Here is an 18350-nt window from a genome sequence, read left to right as displayed (position 1 = left end):
GGACAAGGAGGACTCGAAGGCAGAACTCACCAGTCATCAGCCCAGCAATGGAGGGAAAAGAGTGACAAATGAGAAAATCACACAAAGCACAAGGAACAGTGGGGAGAATGCTTTTAAAAGCTTTTTTGTTTCTTTCTAATAGAGACCAGTTTGGTGCCATAGAAAACTGTGATTATGTCAAGCAGACCCAGTGTGAAGATGTGTCTCCCTCCCTTCCCTTCTCCTCTCACCTTCCCTCTCTGCAGTGGCAGTACCCCCAACAGAACCACCATTTAACATGACAAGGTGGCCAGAACACCATTCTCAGTAGCCAGACTGATTCTGCTGGATGTTCCTGGCCTGTGGGCTGGAACCGTACTCTGTGGATTGCTCAGTCAATGTGAACATCTCACCCCTTACCACCCTGAGCATCTTCTAAAAGCCGAGCCAGGGACTAGAGAGATAGATAGCTCAGTGGTCAAGGACATGGACTATTCTTCCAGGACGCAAGTTTGATTCCCAGCAACCATGTCAGTGACTCAAAACTGCCTAAAATTCTAGCTCCTGAAGGTCCTCCGACTTCTGCGGGCACCTGCATCCTGCATTCATGTGCACAAACCTACAGAGAGCTTTTTGTTTTTGTATTTTCTTTTAAAGCCAGCCTGGCTGGGTGTAGTGTGACCCAAACCTGTAATTCCAGCACTTGGGAGGTACAGGCAGGAGGATAGGGAGTTCAGGGCCAACCTGTGTTATAGGAGAGCCTGACACAAACAAAAACAGACAAACAAAAGCCAAACTAGATATGCCTAGTCTGTGGCAATGCTCACGCCAGCTCATGCCATGCTGCCCCGCTCAGTCACTGAGGGAGGTGGAGAAGACGGCTGATACGTGCCTGCAGGACTTCTCTGTGCCACTCTGCAATACTGTCTTCAAATCCACCCACAGGAAGGAAGCACAGATGCTCTCACACACCAGCTCCCTTATAAGAGTCCTATCCCCAGCAGGGGTCAGAAATAGACACAGTGGAAGAACCGATAGATTAAAAGAAGGGAGACACCAACACACTGTGAGGCAAGGGGGTATAAGATGGTAAGCTACCCTGGAGAACACTGATGACTTCTTATAAAACATGTGTCAGCAAGTATAGCTCTGATCATTTGTACCAGAGAAGTAAAAACCTACATTCACGCAGGGACCTGTACACAGATAACTGTGCAGTTTTAATAATAATCACCCAAAGTTGAAGACAGTCGGGTGTCCTTTGGTGGGGGAATGGTTAAGTGATGTGGGATTTCATTGGTCAATAAAGAAACTGCCTTGGTCCATCTGATAGGGCAGAATTTAGATAGGTGGAGTAAACAGAACAGAATGCTGGGAGGAAGAGGAAGTGAGCTCAGATGCCATGCTGCTCATCTCCAGGGCAGACACAATGAAGCAAGCCGCCAGGTCAGACATGCTGAATCTTTCCCGGTAAGACTGGTGCTACACAGATTACTAAAGATGGGCTAGGCAAGATATGAGAATTAGCCATTAAGAGGCTAGAACTAATGGGCCAAGCAGTGTTTAAAAGAATACAATTTGTAGCCGGGCGGTGGTGGCACATGCCTTTAATCCCAGCACTTGGGAGGCAGAGGCAGGCGGATCTCTGTGAGTTCGAGACCAGCCTGGTCTACAAGAGCTAGTTCCAGGACAGGCTCCAAAACCACAGAAAAACCCTGTCTCAAAAAACCAAAGCTAGCCAGGCAGCCAGGAGCCGGGTGGCAGGAACGCAGCCCACAGCTCCCCTCAACAGTTAAGTAAACCATGCACTGAGTTACATCAACACCAGGAAATACTGCTAAACTACTAGCTGTGGAGTACATGCAACAACTTGAGTGAATCTCCTGTATATTATGTTGAGTGAAAAAAAGGGCAACTCCCCAAAGGTGAAACACCTCACAATTCAGCTTATGCAACACTTGCAATGACAAGAGCCTAGCAATGGAAAATGGAATAGTGAGTACCATTGTGTGGTGGTTTGAAAGAAGATGGCCCTCAAAGGGAGTGGCATTATTAGGAGGCGTGACCTTGTTGGAGGAAGTGTGTCACTGTGGGGGTGGGCTTTGAGGTCTCTTTTGCTCAAGCTTCCATCTGTGTGACAGTCAGTTTACTTCCTGTTGCCTGTAAAATGCAGAACTCTCAGCTACTCCAGCACCATGTCTGCCTGCATGCCACCAGGCTTCCCATCATGATGATAAATGGACTGCCTCTGAAACTGTAAGCAAGTTCCCTCAATTAGATGTTTTCTTTATAAGAGTTGTCATAGTCATGGTGTCTCTTCACAGCAATAAAAACCCAAACTAAGATACATGAGTTGAGGAAATACCAAAGGGAACACGAGGGACCCCCTTGTAGTAATGACATGTGCTTGATGGCACCAAAGTCTGTATACTGCTTGTCATGTTTATTGTGGTCTTGCAAGATGCTACCTCTGGGGCAAAGTGGGTATAGGATCTCTGTACTCCTTAAAACTACAGGTCAGTGTATACTTATCTCAACAGACAGTAAGACTCAGAGCCTCAGTTTAGGTCCAGCTCAGCTGGATGCCTCTGGCCCATAAGATATAATCAGTCTCAGTCAGGGCTTGACTACTCATGGGCCTAGCAACTACTGTCCTCAGAAGTTCTCTGGCAGTTACCCAGAAATATCAGTTCCTTGTGGTTAAGACCCTACACAGAGCCTTTCATTACACAGCATCTGGGTCCTTTAAAGTCAAGTGCTCCAAGATGGAGAAGCAGAAGAGTACCCAAGACAGAAGCACGGTCTTTCTACAATAAACTCAGAGGTATATGCTGGTGTTTTTGCTATATTCTATTCATCAGAGCCAAACCAATTAAGCCCACTCAACACAAAGGAAGGGATGCTACGAGGAGCCAAATACAGGGATGAGGATCACAGGGGCCAACTCAGAGGCTGCCTACAGTGTCCTTCAAAAACCATACTTCTATGGAAGTCTTTCCTTTCTTTCTCTCTCTCTCTCTCTCTCTCTCTCTCTCTCTCTCTCTCTCTCTCTCTCTCTCCCTCCCTCCCTCCCTCCCTCCCTCCCTCCCTCCCTCCCTCCTTCCTTCCTTCTTCTCTCCCTCCCTCCCCCTCCCTCCCTCCTTTCCTCATTCCCTCCCCCCTCCTCATACCTGTATAACTGTCTAATGCTCCTACTAGAAATGGAAGTCATGAGGGAAAAAAACAACATCTGGTCCGCAACCTTTCCCTCCCTGTTTTTCCCACGCCTAACATGGCATCCATGCTCAGTGGCTGATTCTGTAAGAGTGAGTAGTAGTCACTCTCACACTCTTGCTGAAGAAGCATACCCAGATGGGCGGGTTTGGACAAAGGGTACAGGTGACTATGTCTTGAGAACCTACCCTAAAAGGACAGAGACCAGGATGTGCTGTGGGATAATCCTTCTGTACACTGTGAATATGTATTACTCTACTGGTTAATAAAGAAGCTGACTGGCCTATAGCAAGGCAGGATAGAGTTAGGCAGGGCAATCGAATTGAGAAAGATGGGAAGAAGAGGAGTTAGGGGAACACCAGCCAGCCAAGGAGGAAGCAGGACATATAGAAAATGAGGTGACAAGCCATGCACCACATTGAGAAGCACAGATAAGAAATATAGGTTAATTTAAATGTAAGAGTTAGGAAGTAACAAACCTGAACTACAGTTAATATTACAGTTAATATTAAGTCTCTGAATGGTTATTTGAGAGAAGCTACGGGACAGAAACTTCTGCCTACAGTGATGAGTGTGAGAGGGCAGAAGAAACAAGACAGAAGGAGAAACGGGCCAGACAAGAGGAGCTGATTTACCATACTGCTGTAACACTCTTCTGATACAGGAATGACAGGAAAAAAGGGAAAATTATTAAATCTACTTTAATCTAAAAAACAACTATTAATCATAAAATATTTTCCATTGGTATGTATTTTGATTTATGGATACAAATCTAAAGTTAATTTTGTTATAGTGTGTGTTTCTACCCTTGTTTAGGGTATTGTGCTTATGCAGCTCATTTAAAATATAACGCCTAATTAAGAAATACAGATTAATTAGTCATCTATAATAGACAAACTTTATAATAGTCAAACTTACAGTCATGTTAGATATGCTTTCAAGGTCATATACAGATACATATAGATAGATGGTCTTCATACACTTCAAAGATCAACAGAATATGACATTTAATATGTGTGATAACCTAAGGCTTTTCTTGACAGTGACACATGTCTGCTCCTAGCAGCACTACCTTACTTCAAAGAAGATAATGGGCACTGAAGAGACTGCACATGGAGTTTGCTTTCTTTATGGAAAGCTAGTCATTTGGGCAAAGATATACCCTTGCCTCAATTGCTGACAGCATAGTATCCAAACTGGACCAGCAGGATACAAAAGCATGTGACTGCTAGACTGTTTCTCAAAAATATCCGTCAGATATACTATGCCTGCAGGGTAAAGTTGGATGCCTCAACATTACAGAAAAACTTTGGGTGACTGTCCAAACAGCCTGATGTCCCTGTCATTTGGTAACATTACACCCTTCTGGGGTCTTTGAGGGAATGAAAGACTAAATAATTAGTTAAAGTTGTCCTTAGTTATGATAAAAAGGTAAATTAAACATAAAAAATTAAACTCACAAAGACAAATAAATAATAGAATATTTTCTCTAAATTTGTCAAATACAAAAGGCCTGGATATTGTAACTATAATTCTTACTTGAGAATTGCTTTTGTTGTATATAATTTTACTATGTTAAAGTTAAAACCTTCCTTTTTATTTAGACGAAAGGGAGAATGCTGTAAAATAATCCTTCTGTACACTGTAAAAATGTGTTGTTCTCATTGTTAATAAAAAGTTAGGTAGGGTTTGGGGGGCAGAAAGAATACTGGGAGGAAGAAGGGCAGAGTCTGAGGAGTCTCCAAAAGACGTAGGGGAAGAAGATGGACATGCCATGCTGAAAGAAGGTACTGTCACATGGCGGAGGGTGGCTAAAAATATGGATTAATTTAAGTTGTAAGAGGCAGTCAGTAACAAACAAGCTACTAGCCAGGTATTTATAATCAATAAGAAATTTCAGTGTGGTTATTTGGGAGTGGCTGCCAGACATAGACAAATTCTACCTACATTCTCCATTTGGAGACCCAGGTATCCAAACTACAGAGAGACAAAGAGAAAATACACAGCGAACACTTCTAGTGCTGTGTGGTGACCACACTGGCACACTGGGAAGATTGGAGCTCAGCACCATCTCGTCAGAAGCAAGTTTGGGGTCACAGAGAAAGATTAGCACCCCAACAGAAGTGTCTGGAAACAGAGTCTACTCTTCAACAGGAGGCCATGCACATGAAGGCAGGATGTGCACTTGGCTTGCATTCCAAGGAAGGTGTGGCTGCCTTTTCTTCACTGGCCGGGGTCCGACCTCACAAACGGTTGGGAGTCTAAAAAGAACTGGCACATAGGACATGAAGCAGGAGTGGAAAACGCTGTTGTTTTGAGGAGAAAAGGGTCACTGCTCCTGGCCTTTGGATTCCTGGCTGGGGAGGATTAAAACATCTGCGAATATTATGAGGTCAGGGAGATAAAATATCTTATTTACTTGTCCTAATCACAAGTTTTATAGTCTGTAATAGACGAGGTCTGTATTTGATATTTCTTACAATCTGAAGAGGTACCCAAGCTGCCCATCCAGTACCATGTCCTTGAAGGCCTGCTCAACTCCTCTCAGCCATGGCCCCCAGCCTTCAAAGTCTGACACCTGACCCTCCCCCACCTCCTCAAACCTCTCCCTCAGACCTTTGACTGAACTGACAGTGTTTGGTCTGTTTTCCCTGAAGATAAGCTCCTAGCTTCCTCCAAAGTGCAGAGAGGGCAGAGGCCAGCTCCGATGGCAGCTTGCTGTAACTGCCACTTGCTTGGCTCTCCCCTTCCCACCCCCAAGGGCAGTCAGCAGCACTGGCCTCAGCGCCCTGCACACAACACCAGCTGATTAACCTCAAGGCAAGAACAGAAGTCAGCTGGAGCCTTGGAAAATTAAAACACAGAAGCCTATGGAACAATTAAAGGCAAGATGTCACTATTCAACCAACATGGCCGTGGTTTCCATTAGCTGAGAGCAAGCTTCCAGCCTTAAATTAGTAAGAAGGGTCTGCACCAATTACTATTTTTAATACTTATGAAAAATCTGCTCAGCTGTCCCCCATCAGAGTAAGAGGCACCAAATGCTTCAGAGCGGCTGCCATGAAACAGCCTTCCCTGGAATCAGTGGACACATGTGTACAGTCTTTGTTCGGGATTCACACATACGTTTTCATTTATGCGAGTGCCCAGTGTCTGATTTTTTCCTGTGCTGTCTTCCATACGAGAGTGTCCTCCCTCACGCCATGCTCAGCACTGGCAGTCACAGCCTCCCCAGCTCCACCAGAACCCAGAGTCCAAGTGGGGCTGTCTTCTAGTGGGGCTTCATGGAATGGTTTTCTGAGAAATTCAAACTCTGGCTGTTCCCCACCTACAAGAGCCATCCAGAATCTGCAGTGACTGCTAGCATATCCAGATGAATCCACAATGGCTCAAAAGACAATCGGTAGGACCCATAATCTAATGTACACCTAATGGAAGTTTGTTTCACTTAGTTGGCAAATACCTACTGGATGGCTACTCTTTGTCTGGGTTGTTCTCAACACTGAGAACGCATACCAATTCTTGCCCTTGTGGAGCCTCCATTTGGACAGGGCAGATAGATGATCCAAAAAGAAAAGAAAACAGAGCAAATATTCCACATACATTACTGCTAAGCGGCACAGCACAGCCAGATAGGAGCGCTCATCCAGGGGAAGAACAGTTTAACACACTATCAGTGAGACAAAACTGCAGAAGACCAGGGATTGAGGCGAGGGGGACCAGCGGGGAGAGTGGTCACAATGGAGGGACAGAAAGCTTGGGAAGGCTAATATGGATCCATGTCAGGCACCTCAAGAAGCAGAAAGGGGTTCAGGCCCAGAGATCAATACCCTAATGACCCTAAGGGTCATGGCTAACGACACAAGACAAGCCATGAGAACAGAAATCAGGGACACTGCCTAGGGACACCTAAACTCTTAAGAGTGAAAGAAATAGTCTTCCCCTGAGAAGGGCACACAAACTGGTCATCCAATACCAAATGCTTGAAAACATGTACATGCAAATAACATTAGATAGATTAAGAAGTTTGTATTTATGTATTTAGGAAAGTGTGTGTACATATGTGTGTGTGTGTATATATATATATATGCATATGCATGTATGTAACAACAATAAAAAAGAGAAGCCATGAATTTGAAAGAGCATGGGGATAGGGGATACATGGCAAGGGTTGACTGGAGAAAAATAATGGAAGTTACAATTGAAAAAAATTTAATCCCAGTGTTTCAGAGCATGCTGGAATATAATCTCCATTCTGATGCTTTAGGAGTATGAAAATAACCCAATGTGGTTCTTATAGGTAGGGCCTTTGTAGGGTGATAAAGACTGGGTAAGGCCACAAGGAGGGAGCCTCGGGACTAAACTCAAACACACACCTGCATTCATGTGCTACCTAAAGATGTTATCAATAAGTCCATCCCTAGCCTCTGGATCTTGGACCAGAACTGATCACCAGAACAAATCTATTTTCCTTATAACTTAACCTAGTCTGTAGTGTTGTGCTATTAGCAACAAAAGAAAGAAAGAAAGAAAGAAAGAAAGAAAGAAAGAAAGAAAGAAAGAAAGAAAGAAAGAAAGAAAGGGGGAAAAGAAAGGAAAGGAAAGGAAAGGAAAGGAAAGGAAAGGAAAGGAAAGGAAAGGAAAGGAAAGGAAAGGAAAGGAAAGGAAAGGAAAGGAAAGGAGAACAGACTAAGAACCCTCTCAGAAACTCTTTCCAAAAGACAAAGCACAAAGTGATTCAAGTCCCATACCCCTAGATGCTGTTTGGGGGCAAAGACTCACCATCACCCACCAACCAGCCAACAATGACTAGGCACTGCCAGCTGGGAGGCACAGTGCGACCTGCAGTCTCAGGCATCATTGTAAATCCTGGCATCAGGACCACATTACCCTCATCTTACAAATAAGAAGACCAAGGTCCAACAAGAGACAAGCTAACCCAAAGACACCTCCCATGTTCCAGGCACTGCTCTAAGCCTGTTCCACACACACTCAATTTGTAACAACTCCATAAGTGGTGAACTGCTGCTGTCTCTTCACCATTGCTCCATACATCTCTTGTCTCCCCATGGCCATGAAGCTACTGAAATGCAAGGCGATGGTCTGCATCTAGTTCCGCCAGAGTCTGAACTACACTCTGAAAATGAGCTTCCCTTCTAGCCACGCAGACCTGCCTAGCTCAGTCCTTGTCACAGACATGAGGTCTAGAAAGCAAAGAGACCCAGACACATTATGGGTTCAACCCACAGAGAAACACCATTTGGAACATGTATACAGTCCTGAAATCTCTAGGCTTCTATTCCCAGAGCTGGTGGAATCTGAAGCCACATACATATGAGAAGGACGCACTGGGGTGGGGGTGGGGGCGGCAGAGGGCACAGGTAGTTTTTTAAGTGCTCTGGGAGCTCAGAGTGGGTGGGGCTGTGGAGACCCCTGACTAGCTGCTTTTGCTGCAATTGGAACTGTAAATCCCTTCTGCCCAACAGGAACAATGGCAAAAACAAAACCCAATCAAGCTCTCCAGTAAGCACACAAGCCCCGTCTATAGAGCAGTGGTTCTCACCTTCCTGATGCTATGACCTTTAATACAGTTCCTCTTGTTGAGGTGACCCCCAACCATAAAATTATTTCATTGCTACTTCATGACTGTGATTTTGTAGTCTTATAAATTGTAATGTAAATAGGCAGAACAGCTGATATTCGCCCACACCCCAAAGGGGTTGCAACTCACAGGTTGAAACTACATACCGGGGCTGTCAGGTTTCAGGGGTGATTGCCTCATTACCCACGCATACACAGGTGCTCATTAAGAAGCCTATGCACCCCTACGTATACTTTCTCTAGCAGATCTGTTGTTGAGACCAAGCAGGCCCCATGGGTCTTACCAGTTCCCACAGTGCCCAGCCACAGACACACAGAAAGGTATGCAGCTAGATTCTGGCATCTATACCTTGAAGTACACACAAAGCCAATCAGAACCCTCCTTACCAAGAATGTCCTAAAGTCTGTCTCCTACACCCAGTCCATCCTCTACCACCCTCACCAGGTTTCCTGCCCAACGTCACTACTATCCAGCAGGTAGCCTGATGCTTTCTTCAACATGGACAGTATCCACATTTCCTAAACAACCTCAGCCTTCCTAACTGTCATGTCTAAACCACTTATTATCACTATCATGAGGTTAAAAACTTAACATCCTACAAGGTTCATCTCAAGTACCACCTCCTCCATGAAGCCTTCCTGCAAAATACCTCACTCTTTCTCTTCTGAAACCCTCAGAACTGGCAGATCTTCATGCCATCTCCCTGGCTGCAAGAACATACCACTTGCTCCACTCAGCCTGAGCCAAAGCAGCACTCTAGCTAGACTGTCTGAGCCGGCAGAGCTGTTAGACCTCAGCTTACGAACAGCAGACCCTTGGCAAAGGCAAATGTTACTGACTACCCCGGGACAGGAGTGCCTTCCAAGGTACACGCTAGACCAGGGAAGGTTCCTGGGGCCTCTGACTACATAAAGGTTGACTGATATCTGCCTATCCTGACCCGGAGAACCTTGCCACTCCACAAATCACACATCCGAGCTCAACCTGCAAGAGCTGCTTCCTCTGGCATGTGACTATGCCAAGCTGACAGCTGCCCAGAGCTGGGTCACGTGGGATAGAGACACTAGCTAGCCCAAAGGAGCTGTTCTTTGCTCCCTGCAGCTCCAGTTAGGCACAGCCTTTGTTATTGCATGAGTGCTTTCAATGGTGACAAAACTAACACTATGGACATAGAGAGAAAAGCCCTGAGGGTGAGTGAGGAGCAAAGAGTGGCCACAGGTCCGTAAGGAACAGCAAGTGTGAACAGCAGGATGGGCCAGCTAGCCAAATGTGACCCCTTGAGCAAGCAAAGGAAAAACAAGGGCTGAGAAAAATCAAAGCCAGCACGCCACACCTGACCTAACCTTCTGTTTCTCCTGGGGCACCACTCTGCAGATGTGGTTTTCTGACAGGGAACAGTTAGTACATGGAGTTGCTTTCCCACCCCTCTCCCAGCCAGGCCACTCAGCAGGGTTATAGCAGAGGAGAAGGGTGGAAGTCAGGATCTAGAAGCTGCACAGGACTATGCAGGTAGATGAGGTAGAACTCAGGTCTGGACATTAAAAGTAAAAGTGCAGGGGAGACCCAGCTCTGCCAACTCTCAGCAGGGTTCTCTTCCTGTCAAGTGACTGGAGCGTCTACGCAGCGGCTTGAGCTCCACAAAAGGTTAGACACCCTGGGTCCAGAACATGGCACAGACCCAACTCATGTAGCCCACACTGGGGGCACTGGGGGCTGACACACCTGGCTTTGTAAGGATCACCTTTGCTGTAGTAATTCCACCCTTGGGAAGATGTCATGTGGACGCAGTCCTAAGAAGAGAGATAATCTTTCTAGATGTGGCCATCTGCCATAGTCTAATTTACAAAATTAAAAAGCCAATAGTGAGCACTGAGCCAGGACAGGAAAATAAGCACTAAAGTAAAGCAAGCCTCATCTAGTTAACAGAACCACTTGGGGAATTATACACAACATGAGGACGTTAGGGAATATTATTTTCAGGTGTGTGACTTTGGTTTCTGTTGCATTTGTTTAACCGTGTGAAGCTGTGTTACTGTGCCTGTGTACAACACCGACGGTATAATAAAGAGATGTGTGCCAAGAGCAAGGCACAAGCAAGAATAGGCAGGACTGGCAGGCAAAGAGTATAAAGATTTGGGAGAAAAGGATTTGGGAATGAGAAAGGAAGGAGGAGGACTTCAGGGGCCAGTCACTCACCTACCAAGCTACACAGCTGATGGAGGAGGGTCTATGTGTTACTTTCATTGGTTAATAAAGAAACTGCCTTGGCTTTGATAGGCCAGCCCTTAGGTGGGTGGAGAAGACAGAACAGAATGCTGGGAGAAAGAAGACGAGTCAGGCAGATGCTATAGCTCTCCTCTCCAAGATGGATGCAGGTTAAGATCCTTCCTGGTAAGCCACCACCTTGTGGTGCTACACTCATTAATAGAAATGGGTTAATCAAGATGTGAGAATTAGCCGATAAGGGGCCAGAGCTAATGGGCCAAGCAGTGTTTAAAAGAATACAGTTTCCATGTAATTATTTCGGGTGTAAAGCTAGCTAGGAGCCGCAGCTCCTTCTACACACAGCCAGACAATAGGAAGGAAAGAAAAGGTATACAGGAACAGAGAAAGTTGAAAGCCCTGAGAACAAAGACAGACGGAATAATTTAAGAAAAGCTGGCATGAAACAAGCCAAGCTAAGGCTGGGCATTCATAACAAAAAAATAAGCCTCTGAAGCAGGTGGTGGTGGCGCACGCTCTTAATCCCAGCACTCAGGAGGCAGAGGCAGGCAGAACTCTGTGAGCTCAAGGCCAGCCTGGTTTACAAAAGCTAGTTCCAGGATAGACTCCAAAGCTACAAAGAAACCCTGTCTTGAAAACCCAAAAAAAAAAAAAGACTAAATCATATGCAGTAAACCTTTTAAAACATAAAGTCTTTAAAAAGACATTAAAAGTAATATAAAAATAAAAAGCCACATAAGATGGGAAATACACATGAGTCTGAATCCTGTATGCTATTGTGTTGATTTTGGGTTTTTGACTGCTGAAAAGCAAAGCGCAGCTCTAAGAGATCTGAACTGAAAGAGCTGCTGGGGTAAACCAGCCTGGGTATTGTAAGAGTGCCTTAACTTTAAAAACGTCAAAAGTGTATTTGTCAAGTGAAAATTAAAAAATGCTTTGGAGAAGCAGTTTTGCCTTTGTTTCTCCAGGAAACAAGAGGCCATAGACTCACTTCAGGTTGATATGGATCTGGTTTGATCAGGGGAGACCTCCTGAATCTTGACAGGTGAGATCTATCAACAAAGGAAGTTTATAAATAGTCTTCCTAGGACTTGGTCATTATCCCAAATTTTTCTTGGGGACCCCTGGGGACACTTCCCCCTCAGCCAGCAGGAGGCAGTGTGGAGAGGACTGTGTCTGCAATCCAGGGCCGGGGTGTATGAGTGCTCTTTGGTTATTTGCTGGGCTATGGATGTTTGTTATCATTTAGGGAAATATAGGAATGACAAAAGGGTAGATTATTGAATCTACTTTAAAAAGCAACAATTAATCTCAAATATTTTGTATTGGTATGGACTTTTGTATAATGGTACAAATTTAGGCAATTTTTGTTACAACACTCTGTATATACGTTTCTACTCTTGTTTAAAGGACTTTTGTATGCTGATACCAATTTAAGGTTATTTTTGTTGCAACATATTTTATATATGTATATATATATATATATATACATATATATATATATGTATGTTTAAGATATTTTACCTAGGCAGTTCATTTAAAAATATAAGGTAAATTATAGTTTTTGAAAGTTATTATTACGAAGTACTTAGGATAATCAAGAAACACAGGTCAGTCGTTTGTCATCTATGATAATCAAATTTGTAGATGTGTTAGGTAGGCTTTCCAGATCATATAGAGATATATTTTAGATAGACAGATGGTCTTCAAACCTTCCAAAGACCTACAGAATATGGCATTTAAAATATTTTGTTAATATAGGGTTTTTCATGACAATGAGACACATCTGCTCCTGGCAGCACCAATGTACGTCAGAGATGATGGCATGGGGCATCGAAGAAACTCCTTATGCCCCACACCAGGTTTCTAGCAAAGCCCCCACCACAGCTTTCTTCAGTAGACATGGTCCCCTCAGTAGAGGACTATGGGACAGGAAAGCCTTCTGTCTGTCTTCATTTGTAAAGTTAGGGGAGACGATACTAGCAGCATCTAGTAGACCCCCAGGCCCTTTGGGATTCACTGCCCAGCTTCCCACATAGCTGAGGAGCTGGGGTAACTGGTACCTTCCCTTCCCTGCAAATCAAAGGAGCTCCATTTTGTATGACACTGGGCACCCTAAAACACAAACTGACCTCAACGTCAGGGACCTGATGGTGGATGGAGGGAGGGGAACTCAGCAAGGACAGCATGCTTCCTCCCAATCTGATGTCCTCTGGTGTCACGGCCTGTCACAGGCACAGATTGCCAGGTACTTCTGGCCCATCAAGCTGCCTGTTGCACACTTGTTTAGCCACAGAACCCTGTGCTCAGATAGGGATAATTCATGGCAGATGGTGGCAGTGGTGGGCAGTGTCTCGATGTGGAGTAGGGGCACAGCCAAGAGAGGTGGGATGGAGACAGAAGGCCTCCTAACTCTCCAGGCCTACTCCAACGGTGGAGCATCCTACAGGCCCAGCATCTGCAGAAGGCAGGCTGATACAGCTCACCAACTGGGTCAGTCCCCTCCTTTCACAGGTGGGGAAACAAACCTAGCAACAGAGTGCTTTAGCCAAAGCCATGCACACAGCTGGTGGCAAAGCAGTGCCCAGCACCCAATCTTGAATGCTACACCTGAACCAGGCATTCCCAGAGAGCTCTCATGTGGTCACCTGAAGAGACAGAAAGCTATCTGGAGAGGCAGCACTCCAAATCAGAGAGACATGACTTCAAATTCTAGCTCTGCCACTTGAATGACTGTATAAGCTGTAGACAGATGCAACGTCTTGGTGTATGTGTCATTCACAGGAATAGGAGATCTAGCAAGTGGATAAAGCTGCACCTGGCTCTAAGGAGGCCCCTGAGCCCCTGCCTTCTTCACAAACAGGGCATCAGTCATACTGAGCGCAGAAGTGCATACAGAGTCTGACACCCCGAGTTACCTTTGGGCATGATTTGGTGCATGGCGACAGAGAGGAAGAAGATGGAGTCACTGTAGTAGGTCCCCGAGCCAGCACTGAAGTGCTTCTGCATGGCCTCCACGACGGGGAAGAGCTTGTCTGTCAGCACAGCAACGTCATGGAAGATGACCTGGAGTGGGAGCAGGAAACCCCAGAGTTAGCCAATTGTCTGAGTGCTAGACACCACATACCTGAGCCCAGGAGGCAGAAACAGTGGAGCGAAGGAGGAGGTGGGGGTGGGGAAAGGCAATAAGGAGGGAAGGCCAGGCAGCACGGGGATGGCTATGCTGACAGGGACACTGTTGGGGACAGGACAGTGGACAAGCAGGAAGAAGGAAGAAAGTGGGCCCAACTCCCGGGTTGTTTTCTAGTTTCAAACTTCAAGACAAGAAGCCCTTTGTGTTGATAGTGTCCATCAGGAGAAAGGTCAGGTGTGGGCACTGCCTGAGACAGTCTCAAACAGGTGAGCTCTGTGCCCATTTACCTTCACCCTGCCCATGGATCTGCCCGGGTTTCCTATGTCATACTCCTGGGCTTGCAGTCTTTGGTCCTCGCGCCCAGCCTTGCATCACTGGTTCCCCCTCCAGCAGGTCCTGCTTTTGCTCTAGAATTCTAATGTCAATTTTCTCTAAACGATACTCCTTTTGATTCATGTTTACTTGTGGCCTCAGTCTCTTTCAATTTCGGAAACACTACTGAGCTTAATTTAGCCAGGCTGGTAGCTCAGGCCTATGGTTTTAGCACTCAATAGGCTGAGGTAGGATTACTCTAAATCCAAGGCCAGCCTGAGCTACACAGTGGGTTCCAGCCTGTGCTACAGAATAGGACCCTGTTTCAAAACTGCAAGAAACCCAATTTCTGACTGTAAAAGCTTTGCTAAGATTTCTTGACATTTTTATTCCAAGGGGCTCTTTCCTTCCCTTTTTTGGCCATTTTATTCCTCTGGCTTTTCTTTCTACGGTCTCTCAGCTAGGCCAGTTCTTGCTATTTCTCGACACTAATCCCACATTGCATCTCTCTTCCCCAGCTTCGGTCGCCTCTGGCCCTGCCCTGTGGCTTCCCTGCATGGTTAACCTCATCACGTCCTCTGTTGCACCTCACAGTCATTCTCCAAATACACAGATCTGTATCTCTCTTCTTAGCTTCAAAACTCCAAAGCTCACTTCTCTCACGTCCAAATCCCCCAGGAAGGTCTGCAACAGCGGCTCTAAGCTTCCTCCCCTGCCCTCACGACTGAGCAAAACTGAACCATCACCCTCACCCCAGCCCGTCAGCCGCCCCTTCATGACCGTGTCCTCGTAAACCTCACCTTGCTCTTCCCAAGTATGGAACTCCCTCTCTCAGCCTTCCCTCCAGCTTTCTCACCTCCCATGATGCTCCAGGCCCCTCCTGCACCCCATTTCACATGGGGCTTCACTGGCCATGAGTGTTTCCTGCCGTGTAACACTGACTACATTCACGCCAGGTCATTGACACAAGTTTGCAGCCAAAGGAACCACATTTGGGCAAGAGCCTCGGTCTCTCTGTGGGTGGCACAGGAACGGCAACACTGACTCTTGTGATAGCCACTAAGGTCCCTGGGGACAAGCTCCCTGCTCAGGGGCTGCTAAGCCGCTCTCACCCGTCAGCCTCACAGCCTGCCCCAGCCTGTGTCCAGTCCCCTAAATCTCTTCCCACAGATAAGATACCACTCATGGGACAGCTTTCCCAGCATACCCTCACTACATCCCCAAACCACCACTGGGGGCTGGAATTATAGAAGATGCTGAAAGTATAAGAAAGCTCTCAAGAAACAGACATCTCCACATTCAGAGAGGAAAAGGAACAAGGGAATAGGCGTGCGTGTGTGTGCATGCATGCATGTATGTGTAGTGTGTGTATAGAAAGTGTGTATGGGTGGGTATGGGTGGGTGTGTATGTATGTGTGTGTGCACTTGTATGCGTGTGTGCATATGTATGTGGGGATGTGCGTGTATGTGTAGAATGTGTGTGATGAGGTGTATGTGTAGAATGTATGTGGTGTGGTGTATGTGCAATGTGTATATAGGATGTGTGTATCTGTGTGCAATTGTATGTGTGGGGGGATGTGCGTGTATGTGTAGCATTGTGTGGTGTGGTGTGGTGTGGTGTATGTGTAGTATGTGTGTGCATGTATGTATGTGTGTATGTGTAGTATGGATGGGGAAGGTGGGGGGTATGCACTTGCATGCATGTGGGGGGGAGGTAATATACACATGGGCAGGGCCTGTCTAGGCCACAGCCAAGTCCAGAAAAGCGTCGGCAGCCCACTTACTCCCCCACCAGCCTCACATCACCCAAGCTTCCCAGGCAACAACTGTAGCTCGTCAGCATTAATAGATTTATGAGGACAGACTGGACTTTTGTTCAGTACATTTGTTCCAAGAGCTGTACTGATTAGCCAGTTCCAATGAATATTTCAGATAATAAATCTACTTAAAGAAAAATGAATATAGTTCGTGGATATATTCATACAACAGGAAGCAAACCACAGGCATCAAGTGTGAATCAAAATGCCCAGTCTCCAAGCAGGAAGCGGGTTTGCAGACTGCGATCTCAGACAGCAGCAAGCCTGGACAGCATGGAGTGCCCATCCAGTAGGCTCCAGGGCCTGGCTGAGGGCTGCAAGCCCACCTCGAGACCTAGAGGAAGAATTGCCACAGCACCTAGGAAAGCAGGGTGTCAGCTGCTGGTTCCTGAAGACAGCCAGACAGCGGCTTATGCCAACGCAAGCCTGTGACTTACAGAGATCAAACAACAGATATCAGGTCACCACTTGTAACTTTGTCACTTTATTTAAATTTACACATCTTAAAACTTCAAACCCTGTTAATTATAAAACATTACCCACATCCAACCTAAAAGCTTCTTCCTTAAGTCCTTCACATAAATCAACAGCAATGCCTGGGGGCACTGACCAAGTCACCAGAGTGTACAACTCCTGGTATGCAGGCCAGAGCCCAGCGCTCATGAAAAAGCTACTGAAAGTGTCCCCACCCCATGACTTACTAAGTGCACAGCCACAAGGCAAGTGGCTTTCTAGTCAGCCTCTATCAGACATTGGTAGCTATTCACTAATTTCCTCTTATCGGTGACACTTAAAGGATTTGTTCATAACAATATTTCACACCAGTAATTACTCAATCACCCATATATCAGGAATAATGACTAAATCTGTATTATGTCCCTTTGCCTCCTTTTATCTTTAATGAATTATGTTAAAAACCTAAATTCAGTAAGGACAAACTACTCTTAGACTAAGTGTCCTCAAAGAGTTTGCGGTTCAAAATGAAGTCTGCATGGAGAAAGCACTGTGTGCCATCAGCAGGTAGACAGCTCAGGAAGGATGGCTTTCAGGAAGGGGTGCCTGGCCTCACTCTACCATGCACATGACATTCTTATCACTTCCAGTCTTGGAAGCCAGCACAAGCAGCCAGCAGACACTCCCACTGGACAGAGTCAGGGGAGCCAGACCACAGCTCCTGGAAACATTCCCCAAGAACCTAAAACACCCCCAAGCCCTTAGCTCAAAGGGAGGAAAACTCATTTATCAAATGACAAGTCCACTGGAAGCCAGACATGGCTAGAGCCAAGGAGGCAGGTAATGAGCTGGCCCTGGGCACAGGAGGACGCGGTTTCCAGGAAACCCTGAGGCTGCCAGAAGAGCAGCAGCTCCTGCAGCTGCAGACAGCAAGGCCAGTCAGCCAGAGGCAGGGCGGAAGGAGGTCACTCACAAGTCAGGAGAGAAGAGTGATGAGCCCACAACCATCTCTGGGGCAGCGATGGTAATCCATCTCCTGCAGGATGACAAAAATGTCTCCACGGTCCAGAGGGTTCACAGTCAGCATGGGAAGGGTGTTGCAGCAACATCTAGATTCTGCCAACAAACTTGCCGTCAACAGAACTGTCCCCCGACAGGACAAGCAAACATCCCTGTCCTAATTTGCTTCTTGTTGCTACGAGGAACACGTGACCAAAAGCAACTTGAGGAGGAAAGGGTTTATTCCATCTTACAGGTTACAGTCTACCATCAAGGGAAGCCAGGGCAGGAAGTCAGGGCAAGAGTTTGAAGCAAGAGGCTAGCCATGGACTGCTCAGCTACATCTCTTACACAGCCCAGGCCCACATACCCGGAGGTGTTTCACAGTGGGCTAGGCCCTCCTAGATCGACTGGCAATCACGAAAATGCTCCCATAGACATGCCCACCAGTCAACTGGATGGAGGCGGTTACTCAATTGAGATTCCTTCTAAATGGTATTCTAGGTTTATGTTAAGTTAATTAAAAAAAAAAAAAAAACCAATACAATATCCCACTACATTACCAAGTTACAGGCGCCAGGTTTGGTCTGGCATCTCTCAGTGATGAAGGGGTCAGTGC

The 18350-nt window shown here is 46.1% G+C and overlaps 1 protein-coding gene across 1 annotated transcript in view; it reads right to left on the bottom strand.

Moving 5' to 3' along the window:
• Xxylt1 (xyloside xylosyltransferase 1) overlaps window positions 1-18350 on the bottom strand; it is a 135994-nt gene that overhangs the window by 93823 nt on the left and 23821 nt on the right. Inside the window, exon 2 of the mRNA XM_057764629.1 lies at window positions 13936-14083. Coding sequence (XP_057620612.1) covers window positions 13936-14083 — 148 coding nt within the window. The remainder of the gene's footprint in view (window positions 1-13935; window positions 14084-18350) is intronic.

This window comes from Chionomys nivalis, chromosome 3 (assembly GCF_950005125.1).
Source record: "Chionomys nivalis chromosome 3, mChiNiv1.1, whole genome shotgun sequence".
Classification (NCBI taxonomy): Eukaryota; Metazoa; Chordata; class Mammalia; order Rodentia; family Cricetidae; genus Chionomys; species Chionomys nivalis.
This window is presented reverse-complemented; position numbering and strand designations above follow the sequence as displayed.